Here is a 12746-nt window from a genome sequence, read left to right on the forward strand (position 1 = left end):
GCCGCATTGCCATTTTGGGAATATGCAACGCCGACCGACATCGGTGCTACCCTTGGTTCCCACATCAGCCAATCACATTGTAACCATTCGCCGCTGACCGGCCGAGATCGGCATTGCCCCTCAAGAAGCTTCCCAGCGACATCGCGGATTCTTCAGACCAGAAAAATATATCAAGACTCGTTTCTCTCCATATCCCCAGTTCTCCATACTCCTCTCGCTCTTTACAAAGCGAGCTCTGCGCACCTGTCAACTTATTCCCCCTATACTCAATTCCACCTTATATCCTCCCTTCATCTTTACTCCCCACCATGCCCTCCGCAGAGTCAAAACCCAAGACCTTGTACGACAAGGTCTTCTCCGACCACATTGTCAATGAGCAAGAAGATGGCACTTGCCTGATCTACATTGACCGTCACCTCGTTCACGAGGTCACATCCCCTCAGGCCTTCGAGGGTCTCACAAACGCCAGCCGCAAGGTCCGCCGGCCGGACTGCACTCTTGTTACCGTCGACCACGTATGTTTATCCAATTCTTTCGCAAGTCGCAACTAACAATGTTTGGTTTATAGAACATCCCTACCTCCTCACGGAAAAACTTCAAGAATGCCGAGGAATTTATCAAGGAGAACGACTCGCGTCTCCAATGCACGACCCTGGAGCAGAATGTGAAAGACTTCGGCCTGACCTACTTCGGTATGGGTGACAAGCGCCAGGGTATTGTCCACATCATTGGACCCGAGCAGGGTTTCACACTACCCGGCACAACTGTCGTTTGCGGTGACAGTCACACCTCCACCCACGGTGCCTTCGGTGCTCTCGCCTTCGGTATCGGAACTAGTGAGGTCGAGCACGTCCTCGCTACCCAGACCCTTATTACCCGCCGCAGCAAGAACATGCGAGTTCAGGTCGACGGCGAGCTCCCAGCCGGTGTCACCAGCAAAGACGTTGTCCTCCACATTATCGGTGTTATCGGAACTGCCGGTGGTAACGGTGCTGTCATCGAATTCTGCGGACCCGTCATCCGTGGACTGAGCATGGAGGCCCGTATGTCCATGTGCAACATGTCCATTGAGGGTGGTGCTCGTGCCGGCATGATCGCCCCGGACGAGACCACTTTCGAATACCTCAAGGGTCGTCCCCTTGCCCCCAAATACGGCAGCGCCGAGTGGAACAAGGCCACCGCCTACTGGTCCAGCCTGAAGTCTGACCCCGAGGCCAAGTACGACATTGATGTTTGCATTGACGGCAAGGATATCGCCCCTACTATCTCCTGGGGTACATCTCCCCAGGATGTTGTTCCTATCACCGGTGTGGTCCCCGGCCCCGATGACTTTGAGGATGAGAACCGCAAGCTGTCCTGCAAGCGCGCTCTGGAATACATGGGTCTCGTCGCTGGCACTCCCATGAAGGATGTCGTCGTCGACAAGGTTTTCATCGGATCTTGCACGAACGCCCGTATTGAGGATCTGCGTGCCGCCGCCAAGGTGGTCAAGGGCCGCAAGATCGCCTCCAACATCAAGCGCGCTATGATCGTTCCCGGATCCGGTCTGGTCAAGGAGCAGGCTGAGTCCGAGGGTCTCGACAAGATCTTCACCGACGCTGGTTTCGAATGGCGTGAGGCTGGTTGCTCTATGTGCCTGGGTATGAACCCGGATATCCTCTCCCCCAAGGAGCGCTGCGCCAGTACTTCCAACCGTAACTTCGAGGGTCGCCAGGGTGCCCAGGGCCGTACCCACCTGATGTCCCCCGCCATGGCCGCCACCGCCGCCCTTGTCGGTAGGCTCGCCGACGTCCGCGAGCACACCGTCCCCAGCCCCGTCCTCGCCAAGGTCTCCCCCAAGATCGATGTCCAGCCCGAGGCCGACTCCCCCCAGACCGAGGATGATCTCGACCGTGTCCTCGACCAACCCGCCGACAACGAGCCCCACACCAACTCTTCTGCCGGCGGTGGCAGCAGCACTGGTCTTCCCAAGTTCACCACCCTGAAGGGAGTCACCGCCCCCCTGGACCGCGCCAACGTCGACACCGACGCCATCATCCCCAAGCAGTTCCTCAAGACTATCAAGCGTACCGGTCTTGGCTCCGCTCTCTTCTACGAGCTCCGTTACACCGACGACAAGGAGAACCCCGACTTCATCCTGAACCAGGGTATCTACCGTAACGCCAAGATCCTCGTCGTCACCGGCCCCAACTTCGGCTGTGGTAGCTCCCGCGAGCACGCCCCCTGGGCTCTCCTCGACTTCGGCATCAAGTGCATCATCGCCCCCTCCTTCGCCGACATTTTCTTCAACAACACCTTCAAGAACGGCATGCTGCCCGTCGTCGTCTCCGACGAGGTCGCCCTGCAGAAGATCGCCGACGAGGCCCGCGCCGGCCGCGAGGTCGAAGTCGACCTCGTTAACCAGGAAGTCAAGGATGCCCAGGGTAACAAGATCGTCTCCTTCGAAGTCGACGGCTTCCGCAAGCACTGCCTCGTGAACGGCCTTGATGACATCGGTCTGACCCTCCAGATGGAGAGCAAGATCCGCAACTTCGAGGCTAAGCGTACCCTCGACACCCCCTGGCTGGATGGCAGTGGCTACCTCCGCCGTGACCGCCGTGGTGCGACCATGGTCGAGGCTGCCCCTGTTCCCAAAACCAACCGTGGGGATGTCAAGAACGAACCCCTTGAGTGGTAAAGGTTGTTCTTGTGTTTGTCACCTGGGCGCTTCTACAATTGTGTCTAGGTTTGCTTTTTGGTGCTGGTGCTGGCATTCATACTGGCTTCATATTGTTTGGATATCAAAAACATATTCCCCTATTATTTGCGGCGACGCCTATTTCATGTTGCATTCGGCTGGTCATGGGCTGTTGGTTTAATTTGAGTCTACGAATTTCAACGAGAATGAATTATGATCGTGGAGCTACTTTTTCTTGTAAAAAAATTCAGTATATGCGATAGATCACAACACCAAGAGCCTTGCTCTCGGTCGTAGTGTATATCTTGGCTGTAGTGTATATGATGCCCTATTTACTTTCCGTACTCTCCTTGGAGCCAGTATGCTTAGACTCCAATAGCGACGGGCTTTCCACACTGTTCAAAATTAGGTTCCTGACGTCCGATGGCCCAGTGAAGCGTTTCCTTGCGGTAGTGAACCAGGTTATGAAGCTCAGTATTGTCACCAGTCCGATAGCAGCACTGGTATAGTTCATTGAATCGGAGGTGACCGGAGCCCCAGAAGGGAAGTTGAATGTAATAGAAGCAAACAGCAAAAAGACCAAGCCGATAACATTGAAGCTGATTGACAACGGAAGAGGCAATGAATATGATCCCTCGAAAGAGGAAGTTTGGTGACCAAAGAAATAGCCCAATAGCCGCGCAAACAGGGCAAGGCCGTATGAGACATCTATTCAGAACCGTTAGCCTTTGATCACAAAAAGGGAAAAGGGGGACATTATCACTCACAGAATCCTGTAGTAGCAAGTGAGACAATCGTCTCAAAGCCAGTCACCGTCCCAAAGTAAATCGCATTCAAAGCGAGCTGCACCACCAAAGTAAGAATAATAGAATATAGAGGAATCTTCTTCCTCGGGTCGACCTTAGACCACAAACCCGAGAATGGAAGACCATGATCTCGAGCAAAGGCATAAACAGACCGTGATCCCTCAGCAACAAGACTAACAGAAGCCACGATGATAATAACAGTAATCATACTCGCCAGTATACAAGTCCCAACCTTACTATGCGTGGAGTCATAGAAGATCTGAATAACAGGAACACCCGTACTCGAATCCGCCGTGGCCCCAATATCACCCATACAAAAGCAAAGCGTGAGAAGAAACACAAAGCCCGTCACAGCACCCATAATAACAGAAAGAATAATTGCCCTGGGCGCATCTCGACTGGCATGCGTCATCTCTTCTGTCATATGACTCGGTGCATCGTAGCAGCACATCCCGAAAAAGCTCTGCAGGATACCAACGATCGTTGCCATTGCAGCGCCGAAACCTGTCATGTTTCGGAAGTCGTGGAAGACGAAGCTTGCGTCTTGCTTTTGTTTATTCGTTACAAGCAAAGTGATAATGACGATTATGAATGAGGCAATGTTCCATAGTAGGATTATGCGTGATAGACGATGTAACGCATGAGGCGCGAATATATTGACTGCCAGCGCGAATAGTCCCACAGCCCAGGCGACTAGGACTGTATGCCATCGTTCGATGACGAAATCTGGGAAGACTAGGTTCGCTTGACCTAGGATGTAATTAGATCCAAATGAATTGTTGACTGCACCCATGGCCAGGATGCCTACATAGAAATTAGCTAGATATTCACCTGCAAAAAGAGGGGGTAGGTACGTACCAGTCAACATAAACCACCCGGTGATATAAGACAACTGCCTCGATACTCGTGGCGGCGCCAGCATAGCAACCCATGAGTATTGACCACCCGCCACAGGCCAGCGTGAACACATCTCAGCCATGGCCAGCGCGATGAACACGGTGAACACGCAGACTCCGATCCAGCCGAAGATCATGACTGGTGGGCCGCCTGCTTCGACGCCGATGATGAATACTCCGCTTAGGGCTGTCCAGCAGGTTACGATGCTGAAGCTGAATCCTACCATGTCGAATAGGCTGTATGAGCGCTTGAATTCTTGTTGGTAGCCCAAGTGTTCGAGGGCTACATCCTCGGTTGTTGAGGCATTGAATGCCTCTTTCGTTGTCATTATGTCGGGCGGAGTGACTGCAGACCATGTTGAGTGGCTATAGGGGGAATATAAGCTGCAATGTCGAGGTGTTATCTTGTCGTTGCTGATCGAGATAACATCACATCGGAAACACCGACCTTGTTCCGTCTACGAAGTCTTGAGTCACGTTACGTTTTTTGTTGCACGATGTTTGCTACTTTCTTTACTTCGCTTTTTACTTCTCACTTTTAATCTCCTTTTCATCTCTTTTTGCCCATTTTCCAAAACCAAAAACGAAGAGAATTCCCACTCTTAACTATAGACCCCGCGGTACACATCCCTTCGGCCCACCCGAAACGCGATAGGTAAGATGCTTCCGATTTGCCAACAAGAAATGGCTTAAATACCAAAACGCCAGACAGAAACTCTGCACGGCAACATGGCCTTAATATCCATCCCGACCATTGCACCATGGCTACTATCACTCGTAACAGCCAGCCTGGTGTGCAAGTGGGTTTACCGCCTCTATTACCACCCCTTGTCCCGCACTCCAGGCCCGAAGATCGCAGCCTGCACTTCCCTCTGGCTGGCATACCACACCTACATCGGCGACGAATGCACGGTAGTCTTCAATCTACACCGTAAATACGGTCCAGTGCTACGCGTCGCGCCAAATGATGTCGATATCGCCGGTGCAGACGCTATCGAGCCGATATACATCTCCCGCGGTGGATTTCCTAAGGCGCGGGCTTACTCGAAATTCGATATCGATGGCCACACTACTATTTTCTCTACGTTGACGCTCCCTGAGCGTGCCACTAGAGCCAAGGCTGTTGCGCCACTTTTTTCGACTGCTTCACTGAGACAGTCGGAGAAGGACTTGTCGAAGGTTTTTGATGATTTTGTAGGACGACTAAGACGGGAGGCTGAGAAGGGTGGCCCTGTTAATGTGCTTAATATTTCGCGCTGTATGGCTATTGATGCTGTGAGTACTTATCTGTTTCAGCATCGCTATGGGGCTCTTAATGAGGAGTCTGGAGTGATGTCAGCGTCACCTTTTGTGGATGCATTTGTTGGCGTTGGGGCGTTCTTCAATCTGACTCCAGGGAGGATGACGGATTTTGTCATGGCAGTTGCTGAGAAGTTCATGTCAACTGAAACCACCGAGAGAGCATTCAGTCTTATGGACAAGTTCACTGGGCAACTTGTCAAAGGTGCGGCGCTTGCGAAAGGTACAATGCCTAAAAGTGGAAGCTATCAGAGCCGCCTATTGGGAAAGCAGTCATTTTCGCAGTGTCAGATTGAGGTGAAAGATGTTTGCTTTGCTGGGACGGACTCGACCAGCATGAATACTGCTACCATATTGTGGTTTCTTGCAAAGAACCCTGAAATGTAAGACCAACGCAGTGAATAACGATCTAACACATCATAACTCACATAGTTATTTAGATATAACCGACTCCGCTCGGAAGTCCAGAACACAGCCGCAAAGGGGGAGGATCCTGCATCCAGCAGCTATCTTCGGGGAACTATTCGGGAAGGACTACGTCTATCCTGGGCCAATCCTATTAGACTGCCACGAGAAGTCCCCAACGGGGGATGGAAATATCACCAATACTACTTCCCAGCTGGGACGAATGTCGGTGTATCTTCTTTCCAGCTGCATCAAGACGAAGATGTTTTCCCAGAGCCGTTGCGATTTACGCCTGAACGCTGGCTGGAACCGACCAATGAGATGTTAAATCACTTTTTTGCATTTGGAAAAGGTAGTAGGGGGTGTATTGCGCAGAATTTGGGGACTTTGGAGTTGACCATGGCAATCCTCAAGATTGTGGAGGCGGACTTGCTTCGTGGGTCGAGCATTGTTGGCAACGACGCTATTCGACTCAAGGAGTGGTTTAATTCTCGGGTTGAAGGGGAGCAGATTCTGATTCAGTTTAGCAATCAAATCTAGATTCCCCGTAGCTGATTGTCTACAACTGGGTCATAAATGTGTATACAGTGCCCCCACGTATTGGACAGTCTCTACATGAAAAGCCTCGAAGCAAGTATACCGGTTAAAGTTAGTGCATTGTTTTCGCCTTACTTTGGCCTCTCTTTTTTGCACCTCTTTTTTGCACCTCTTTTTTGCCTATTTTCAGGTGTCTCGGGTTATAGTTGTTTATAACTAAACTTAGTAGGTTAAACATATAGAATATGTAAAAGTGGAGGTGAAAGGACTTTAGTAAAGTATTTCCTTCTAGAAAATTGGCCATAAATCCTAGTATCGTCAAATCCGAATGTGCCTTAGTTTATATATAGAAGGAAAAAGAGAAGGCAACGCTTTATATATATATATATATATAAAAAAAGTGGGACGAGCCGGGATCGAACCAGCGACCTTGCGAAGACAGAAGTAACTTCAGTCGCACGCTCTCCCAACTGAGCTATCGTCCCATTATGTAAGAATCGCCTCGAAGTCTTGCTACAGTAAAATGATTCTCCCAAAAATAAATAAACTTGCTAATTCTAGCTAATGTATTTCCCATGCGAGCCGCCCACCCAAGCGAGCCGCCCACCCCAAAACACCATAGTAAATGCGATAAATTACAGCTTTATATCTCAACAACCATGGCCTATAGGTATTTTTCATTTTAGTAGAATGTTTTTTAGGTGATGTCTAGCCTCTTTAGGGAGCTTGGAGAATTTCTACGTCTTCATGATCGAGATATATATATTTGTAGCTCATGGCTGTGTAATTTTCAGTAATTTCTGAAATGATGATAATATAGCTTTTTGATTCCCTTGAAATTGAAACATAGTGCTAATAAGTCTTATCAATAGCTATTAGTAAGTAATGAAATATAATTAAGACGTGGTTGTTGAGATAAAAGTGTAGAATATATCGCGTTTACTATGGTGTTTTGGGGTAGCGGCTCGCATAGGAAATACGTTATCTATAGTAACATCTAGAAAAGGATATTAGTAGTAATACCTTCTTCATAAGTACATTACATAAGAAGGACCGTTTAGTCTTAAATTAAAATATTAAAATAAATGAATACTTAGTCTATATAGAGACTGAAAAAATTTATATAGCCATTATTCGGAATTTGAAAAAGAAAAAGAAAATGGGATGAGCCGGGATCGAACCAGCGACCTTGCGAAGACAGAAGTAACTTCAGTCGCACGCTCTCCCAACTGAGCTATCGTCCCATTGGGTGATAGTTTAGTAGCAATGAAAATATAAGTACATAGGAAGGACTGTTTGTTACATTTAAAAAAAATTAAATAAATGAAACTTTGTTTATATAGAGAACAAAAGAATTTAACTTCATGGGAGGGGTTCAGAAAAGTTTATATAGCATTTATTCAAAATTTAGTAAAACTTTTAAAAAATTGGGACGAGCCGGGATCGAACCAGCGACCTTGCGAAGACAGAAGTAACTTCAGTCGCACGCTCTCCCAACTGAGCTATCGTCCCATTGGGTGATAGTCTAGTATCAAAGCAATGAATTTATAAGTACATAGGAAGGACTGTTTGTTAAAATAAAAAAAAAATAAATAAATGGAACTTGGTTTATAGCCGTGTCACGGGACAACCCCCCACCCTCTCGGGTAGGGGGTGTCCCTCAGCCATAATGCAATTCTCAGCCATAATGCAAATTTCGTACTTTTTCAACTTTACGCGAATTTTTACCCACCAAAAAATGCCAAAAAAAGCTCATGATGAAGAGGCTCTGCTAGCTAAGGCATTAGATGCTTATGAATCGCAAGAATTTTCATCCCTACGTAAGGCTGCGGACCATTATCGCGTGTCTTATTCGAAGCTTCGCGGTCGCAAAAACGGGAAGACATCTCTCTCCGATCCTACCACTAATAATGCATTGAATCTAAATCAGGAAAATGTATTAATTAGCTAGATCGAAGTGCTAAATTCTTGCTATATACCTCTAAGCGCAAAAGATATTGAAAGTGCTGCAAATCGCCTATTGAAAATAGTAGGTTCGGAGAGAGTTGTCGGTCCAATATATAGCTATCGGTTTATAGACCGTCTACCTCTATATATCAAGCTTGTTACCCAAAAACCGAAGGAAACTTTACGAATTAAAGCCGAGGATCCTAGAGTTATTAGCCATTGGTATAATAGGCTTGCTTATCTCTATCGTGAGCATGATTTCGAACCACAGAAGATCTATAATTAGGATGAAACTGGCTTCCAAAATAGCGAAGGACTTAACTAACACGTTGTCTCTACGCGTTAAACTGCTAGTATTGCTACTAGAGATTGAGGTGAAACTATTACCGGTATTAAATGCGTCGCCGCTAATGGCTAGGTGATGTTTCCGTGGTTTCTAGTCAAAGGAAGCGTCTATATAGAAGACTAGTATAGCAATATATTAACCTCTTCTTCGGCGTATAAAATTATCTATTTAACGTCTAGTGGCTAGATAGATCGTGAGACTACCTACCGATAGCTCTGCTCGTTTTATAAAGCTATAAAAAACCGCGTACGACGCGGGCGACTAAGGCTTTTGCTAATAGACAATTATATATTATATATAACTATCGAATTTCTCGATTTTTGTAAGGAAAACTTGATTATTCCTTAGTATTTTATGCCTCACACGACTTATCTATATTAGCCGCTTGATGCTGAGGCTTTTTAAGCCTAAAGTATCATTTTAAAATAGCGAATACTGAAGTTGTAGCGTGGGGTGGAAGCAATAAAAAACGCGACTTTTTCCGTAACATTAATGCCGTCTAACGCTCCGCCCTAAGGTCCCAAACTATCAAAACTTCGTTTAAATCTACTAGTATTTAGCCACCAGATCCTAAACAAGTTTTAGATCGTTTAGGATAGGATTCGGACGGAGAGACGTTACGTATATATAACGAGCCGTCACTATCACCCGCCCGCGAATTCCCAAGTTTAGCGACTAATTCTCCGCCCAATTCTTATGCGCGTATTAAGAAATTGGAGGATACGGTTTTCCCATTACTTAATAACCCTACTTCTAATCTACGAAAAATTCGGAAGCATATACGGCGCGCAATTAATGCCGGAAAATCGTCTCTATATAATACGGAACTTGTAGAGATAAGCCTTACGCGCGCCTTTAGCCACAAACGCCTAGAAAAAAGTCAAAAAGCAAGCGATAGGTAAAGGGAGCTACGAAAAGCCCTCTGTCATCAATTTTAGGAAATAGGCTAGTATAGCGAAGGTGTAAGAAAGAAGATAAATCGAAGCTTCGTGCTTAGCGGAAAGACGCAGAGAAAATAGCGGCCGATTTGGCGGCTAAGGAATTGGAGGAAACAGCTGAAAATGAGGAGGATAATACATTATTGGCTAATAAAGCTATTGATAGGCTTTATTTCATGGATCCTAGACCTTATACGCCTAGAAAATGAGCTAGAAGTTGAATAAATTGAAAATTTGCACCGCGAGGGTGGGGGGCGGTCCTATGAAACGGCTATAGAGAACAAAGGAATTTAACTTCATGGGAGGGGTTCAAAATAGTTTATATAGCATTTATTCAAAATTTAAAATTAAAAAAACTTCTAAAAAAGTGGGACGAGCCGGGATCGAACCAGCGACCTTGCGAAGACAGAAGTAACTTCAGTCGCACGCTCTCCCAACTGAGCTATCGTCCCATTGGGTGATAATTCCCCGAATCTTTCACATCACAACTCCAGTACGTATTATACGTAAAAAAGTAGGCATTCACAGCTCAAGCTAGGGCTCAGTGGCTGTGAGACAGATCCCATGTGATTCTTAATTCACTATTATTATCCACTGGTAGCCGTATATTACCGTCGTTAATATTGGAAAATTCAAGTGTACTCCCAGCTTTGGCCAAGGATTTAAGCACGGTACGAGCTTTTGAATACAGAAGCAGTGTACTGGTAACATAGGAGCGAAAAAACGCAGGAACAACGATAAAATAGGTTCGGTCATAATAAGCAAGTGGAAGCGCCATGAACATATGACGTTTCATGTACCCATTACAGGGCCAAATGCACTGTGATCTTTACGCAATTTCTCTCACGGGTCTCGTGTTATATATGGGATTCATACGCAAATAGTGAATATCCCCGAGAACTCCTTTAACTACAGACCCGGCACCTAGGGTGACAATCCGTATAGCATATTCCGGAGCTCACAGCACAGGGCATTTAAACGCAAGAATGGAAAGCTGGGGGAACCCATTCCTAGACGTGCACCCATGTGATAGGAATGCATTAACGATTTAGACGTTGTTTCAGCTTGCAAGTCGTTACATGTCTATATTTATTGCGGGAGAACTCCTACTGATCAGGAGATGTATTCATTTATGGCAGGAATGATTTTCATGGAATTTGAATTCTTCCTAACTTGCGCAGCTCGCTACCACTCTTGGCAAAGCCATCAATTCCTGCAAGTCAACTTGAGCATTATGGAGAACCTGAAGAGCATACTCAGTATGAAGCAATGAAAAATAGAGCACATATCCTCCTACCAATGTGGCTAGATTGTTTGTTATAAGCCACTCAAAGCTCTTTTGGCAGTTTTCAAATCTTCGAATCTCTCTTGGTATGTCCTGGGTATTTTCTTGGGTTCCCCGGTTGGCTCAAGGTTGAATATGATTTGAGGGAGCTTGGGATAATTGGCCAAGTCACAGCGTGCGTCCACAAATCCTTGGTGAATTTTGCGTAGGGCCTTCATAAGCATCATAGGGATCTTTTTGTCCATAGGCTCAAAGTAATGATCCTTGGTCTTCCCATCACAATCACATTTCAGTCGAGGTTGGACAAGGCGAGGAGGTGAGTGTAGCGTCCACTCTGGCGTGTTGTAGTCCCTTTCGAGCCCACACTCTGTTTTTTGACCACCTTGAATAGAACCTCTGCCGCGTACACGAACTGACTCGGCACAGCCCTCCAGGTCCTTACCTGTGCGGCAAAAGGGAGCTTTCCAATTTGATTTGCGACGTGCCGTCTGGTCAATAGCCCTCGTTTCCATGCGGGTATGGCCCTGTATCGCGCGGTTGGCAGGGACGAGACCTGGCTTTCCTTTGCAACCCTCTTGCCCACAGCCATTGCCGCCTTTCTGGGCAATCTGAACAACCTCAGTAATGTAAATGTCTGGTGAATCCGCAGTAAAGAAAGGGAAAGCATCGTCTAGTACAGGTATTTGGCAACCGCTGCATTTGAGACGAACTACTTTGCCGGGTTCTCCCGGCACGGCTTTGGCTTGCTTGCATCGCGATTCGGCTCGGGTAATCTTCCTGATGTACAGCATTCCGACCCTGCGGGCAAGGTATTCAGCCGAGAATTGCTTGAAGGGCAATGTACGGCCTCTATCAAGGAGAATGAATGCCGACTCTAGTGTCTCTCGGTTTGTTAATGATACACCATGAATCTTGAGACCATCTTGAGATCGGAGCCATAGTCGGAGTGTAGTTGGAATATTCGCAAAGTCGAGCACTCCGGCCTCGACGTAATCATCACACTCTTCCTCAAGGCAAACAATCGGCCAACCAGTCTTTAGCCTCTCGAAAAACGCCCCCGACCGTGGGGTATTGAGAAGATCCGTTGGAAGCACTATCCGATACCATCTCATCCCAAGCCTCAGCCCAAGACCCAGCCCAAAACCCATCTCCCAGAGTCGGCGGATCCCCAATGCGACCAGGAAATTTATTCGTCATACCACCCGTACTCGTCGCCACGGCCAGATTCCCCCATCCAAACAAACACAGCCCACAGTCCCCTGGCTCATAGAAATAGGTTCAGCTTCATCCTTCAACCCACGTATATGCTCATCCCGTGCCCTCGCGCTTTAATGCTGCTTGTTGGCTGTCCTCGGGCTCTCAGTTCTGCTCGTATAACACCTAGTTTTTGTATCGATATACTGATTCGCCGCTGCTTAGATGGCGACCCCTTCCGGGATCGATTGGTTGTTTTCGAGGACCTCCGGCTGTAGCGCTAGGCACCGAGAAGCTCGAGGAGTGCGTCAATATTATACCTGCGGAACATGGCCGATGGTATCCCTGCACGCGCTCCTGAAACATTTTATTTGTCGCTCCGTTGGTCAGGGCCCCTAACAGAAGCTTGCATTTCT

The 12746-nt window shown here is 47.3% G+C and overlaps 4 protein-coding genes across 4 annotated transcripts; 2 read left to right on the forward strand and 2 right to left on the reverse strand.

The window, feature by feature from the left end:
• Positions 1-308: 308 nt before the first annotated feature.
• luA (3-isopropylmalate dehydratase LEU1) lies at positions 309-2677 on the forward strand (the record flags this gene model as incomplete). The annotated part of the gene is made up of 2 exons (XM_022630788.1): positions 309-515; positions 569-2677. 2 exons carry the CDS (start codon positions 309-311, stop codon positions 2675-2677), a joined length of 2316 nt encoding a protein of 771 aa, XP_022489319.1.
• Positions 2678-3005: 328 nt separating this feature from the next.
• Positions 3006-4708, reverse strand: PENARI_c007G11551 (uncharacterized protein; the record flags this gene model as incomplete). The annotated part of the gene is made up of 3 exons (XM_022631222.1): positions 3006-3385; positions 3445-4287; positions 4342-4708. The coding sequence occupies 3 exons, from the start codon at positions 4706-4708 to the stop codon at positions 3006-3008; spliced, it is 1590 nt and encodes a 529-aa protein (XP_022489273.1).
• A 400-nt stretch (positions 4709-5108) lies between these two features.
• On the forward strand, positions 5109-6623 carry PENARI_c007G09566 (cytochrome P450; the record flags this gene model as incomplete). The annotated part of the gene is made up of 2 exons (XM_022631124.1): positions 5109-6061; positions 6119-6623. The coding sequence occupies 2 exons, from the start codon at positions 5109-5111 to the stop codon at positions 6621-6623; spliced, it is 1458 nt and encodes a 485-aa protein (XP_022489064.1).
• A 4545-nt stretch (positions 6624-11168) lies between these two features.
• PENARI_c007G05997 (uncharacterized protein) lies at positions 11169-12284 on the reverse strand (the record flags this gene model as incomplete). The annotated part of the gene is made up of 1 exon (XM_022630959.1): positions 11169-12284. One exon carries the CDS (start codon positions 12282-12284, stop codon positions 11169-11171), a length of 1116 nt encoding a protein of 371 aa, XP_022489460.1.
• Positions 12285-12746: the final 462 nt, after the last annotated feature.

The sequence above is a fragment of the Penicillium arizonense genome (genome assembly GCF_001773325.1).
Source record: "Penicillium arizonense strain CBS 141311 chromosome Unknown PENARI_contig007, whole genome shotgun sequence".
Classification (NCBI taxonomy): Eukaryota; Fungi; Ascomycota; class Eurotiomycetes; order Eurotiales; family Aspergillaceae; genus Penicillium; species Penicillium arizonense.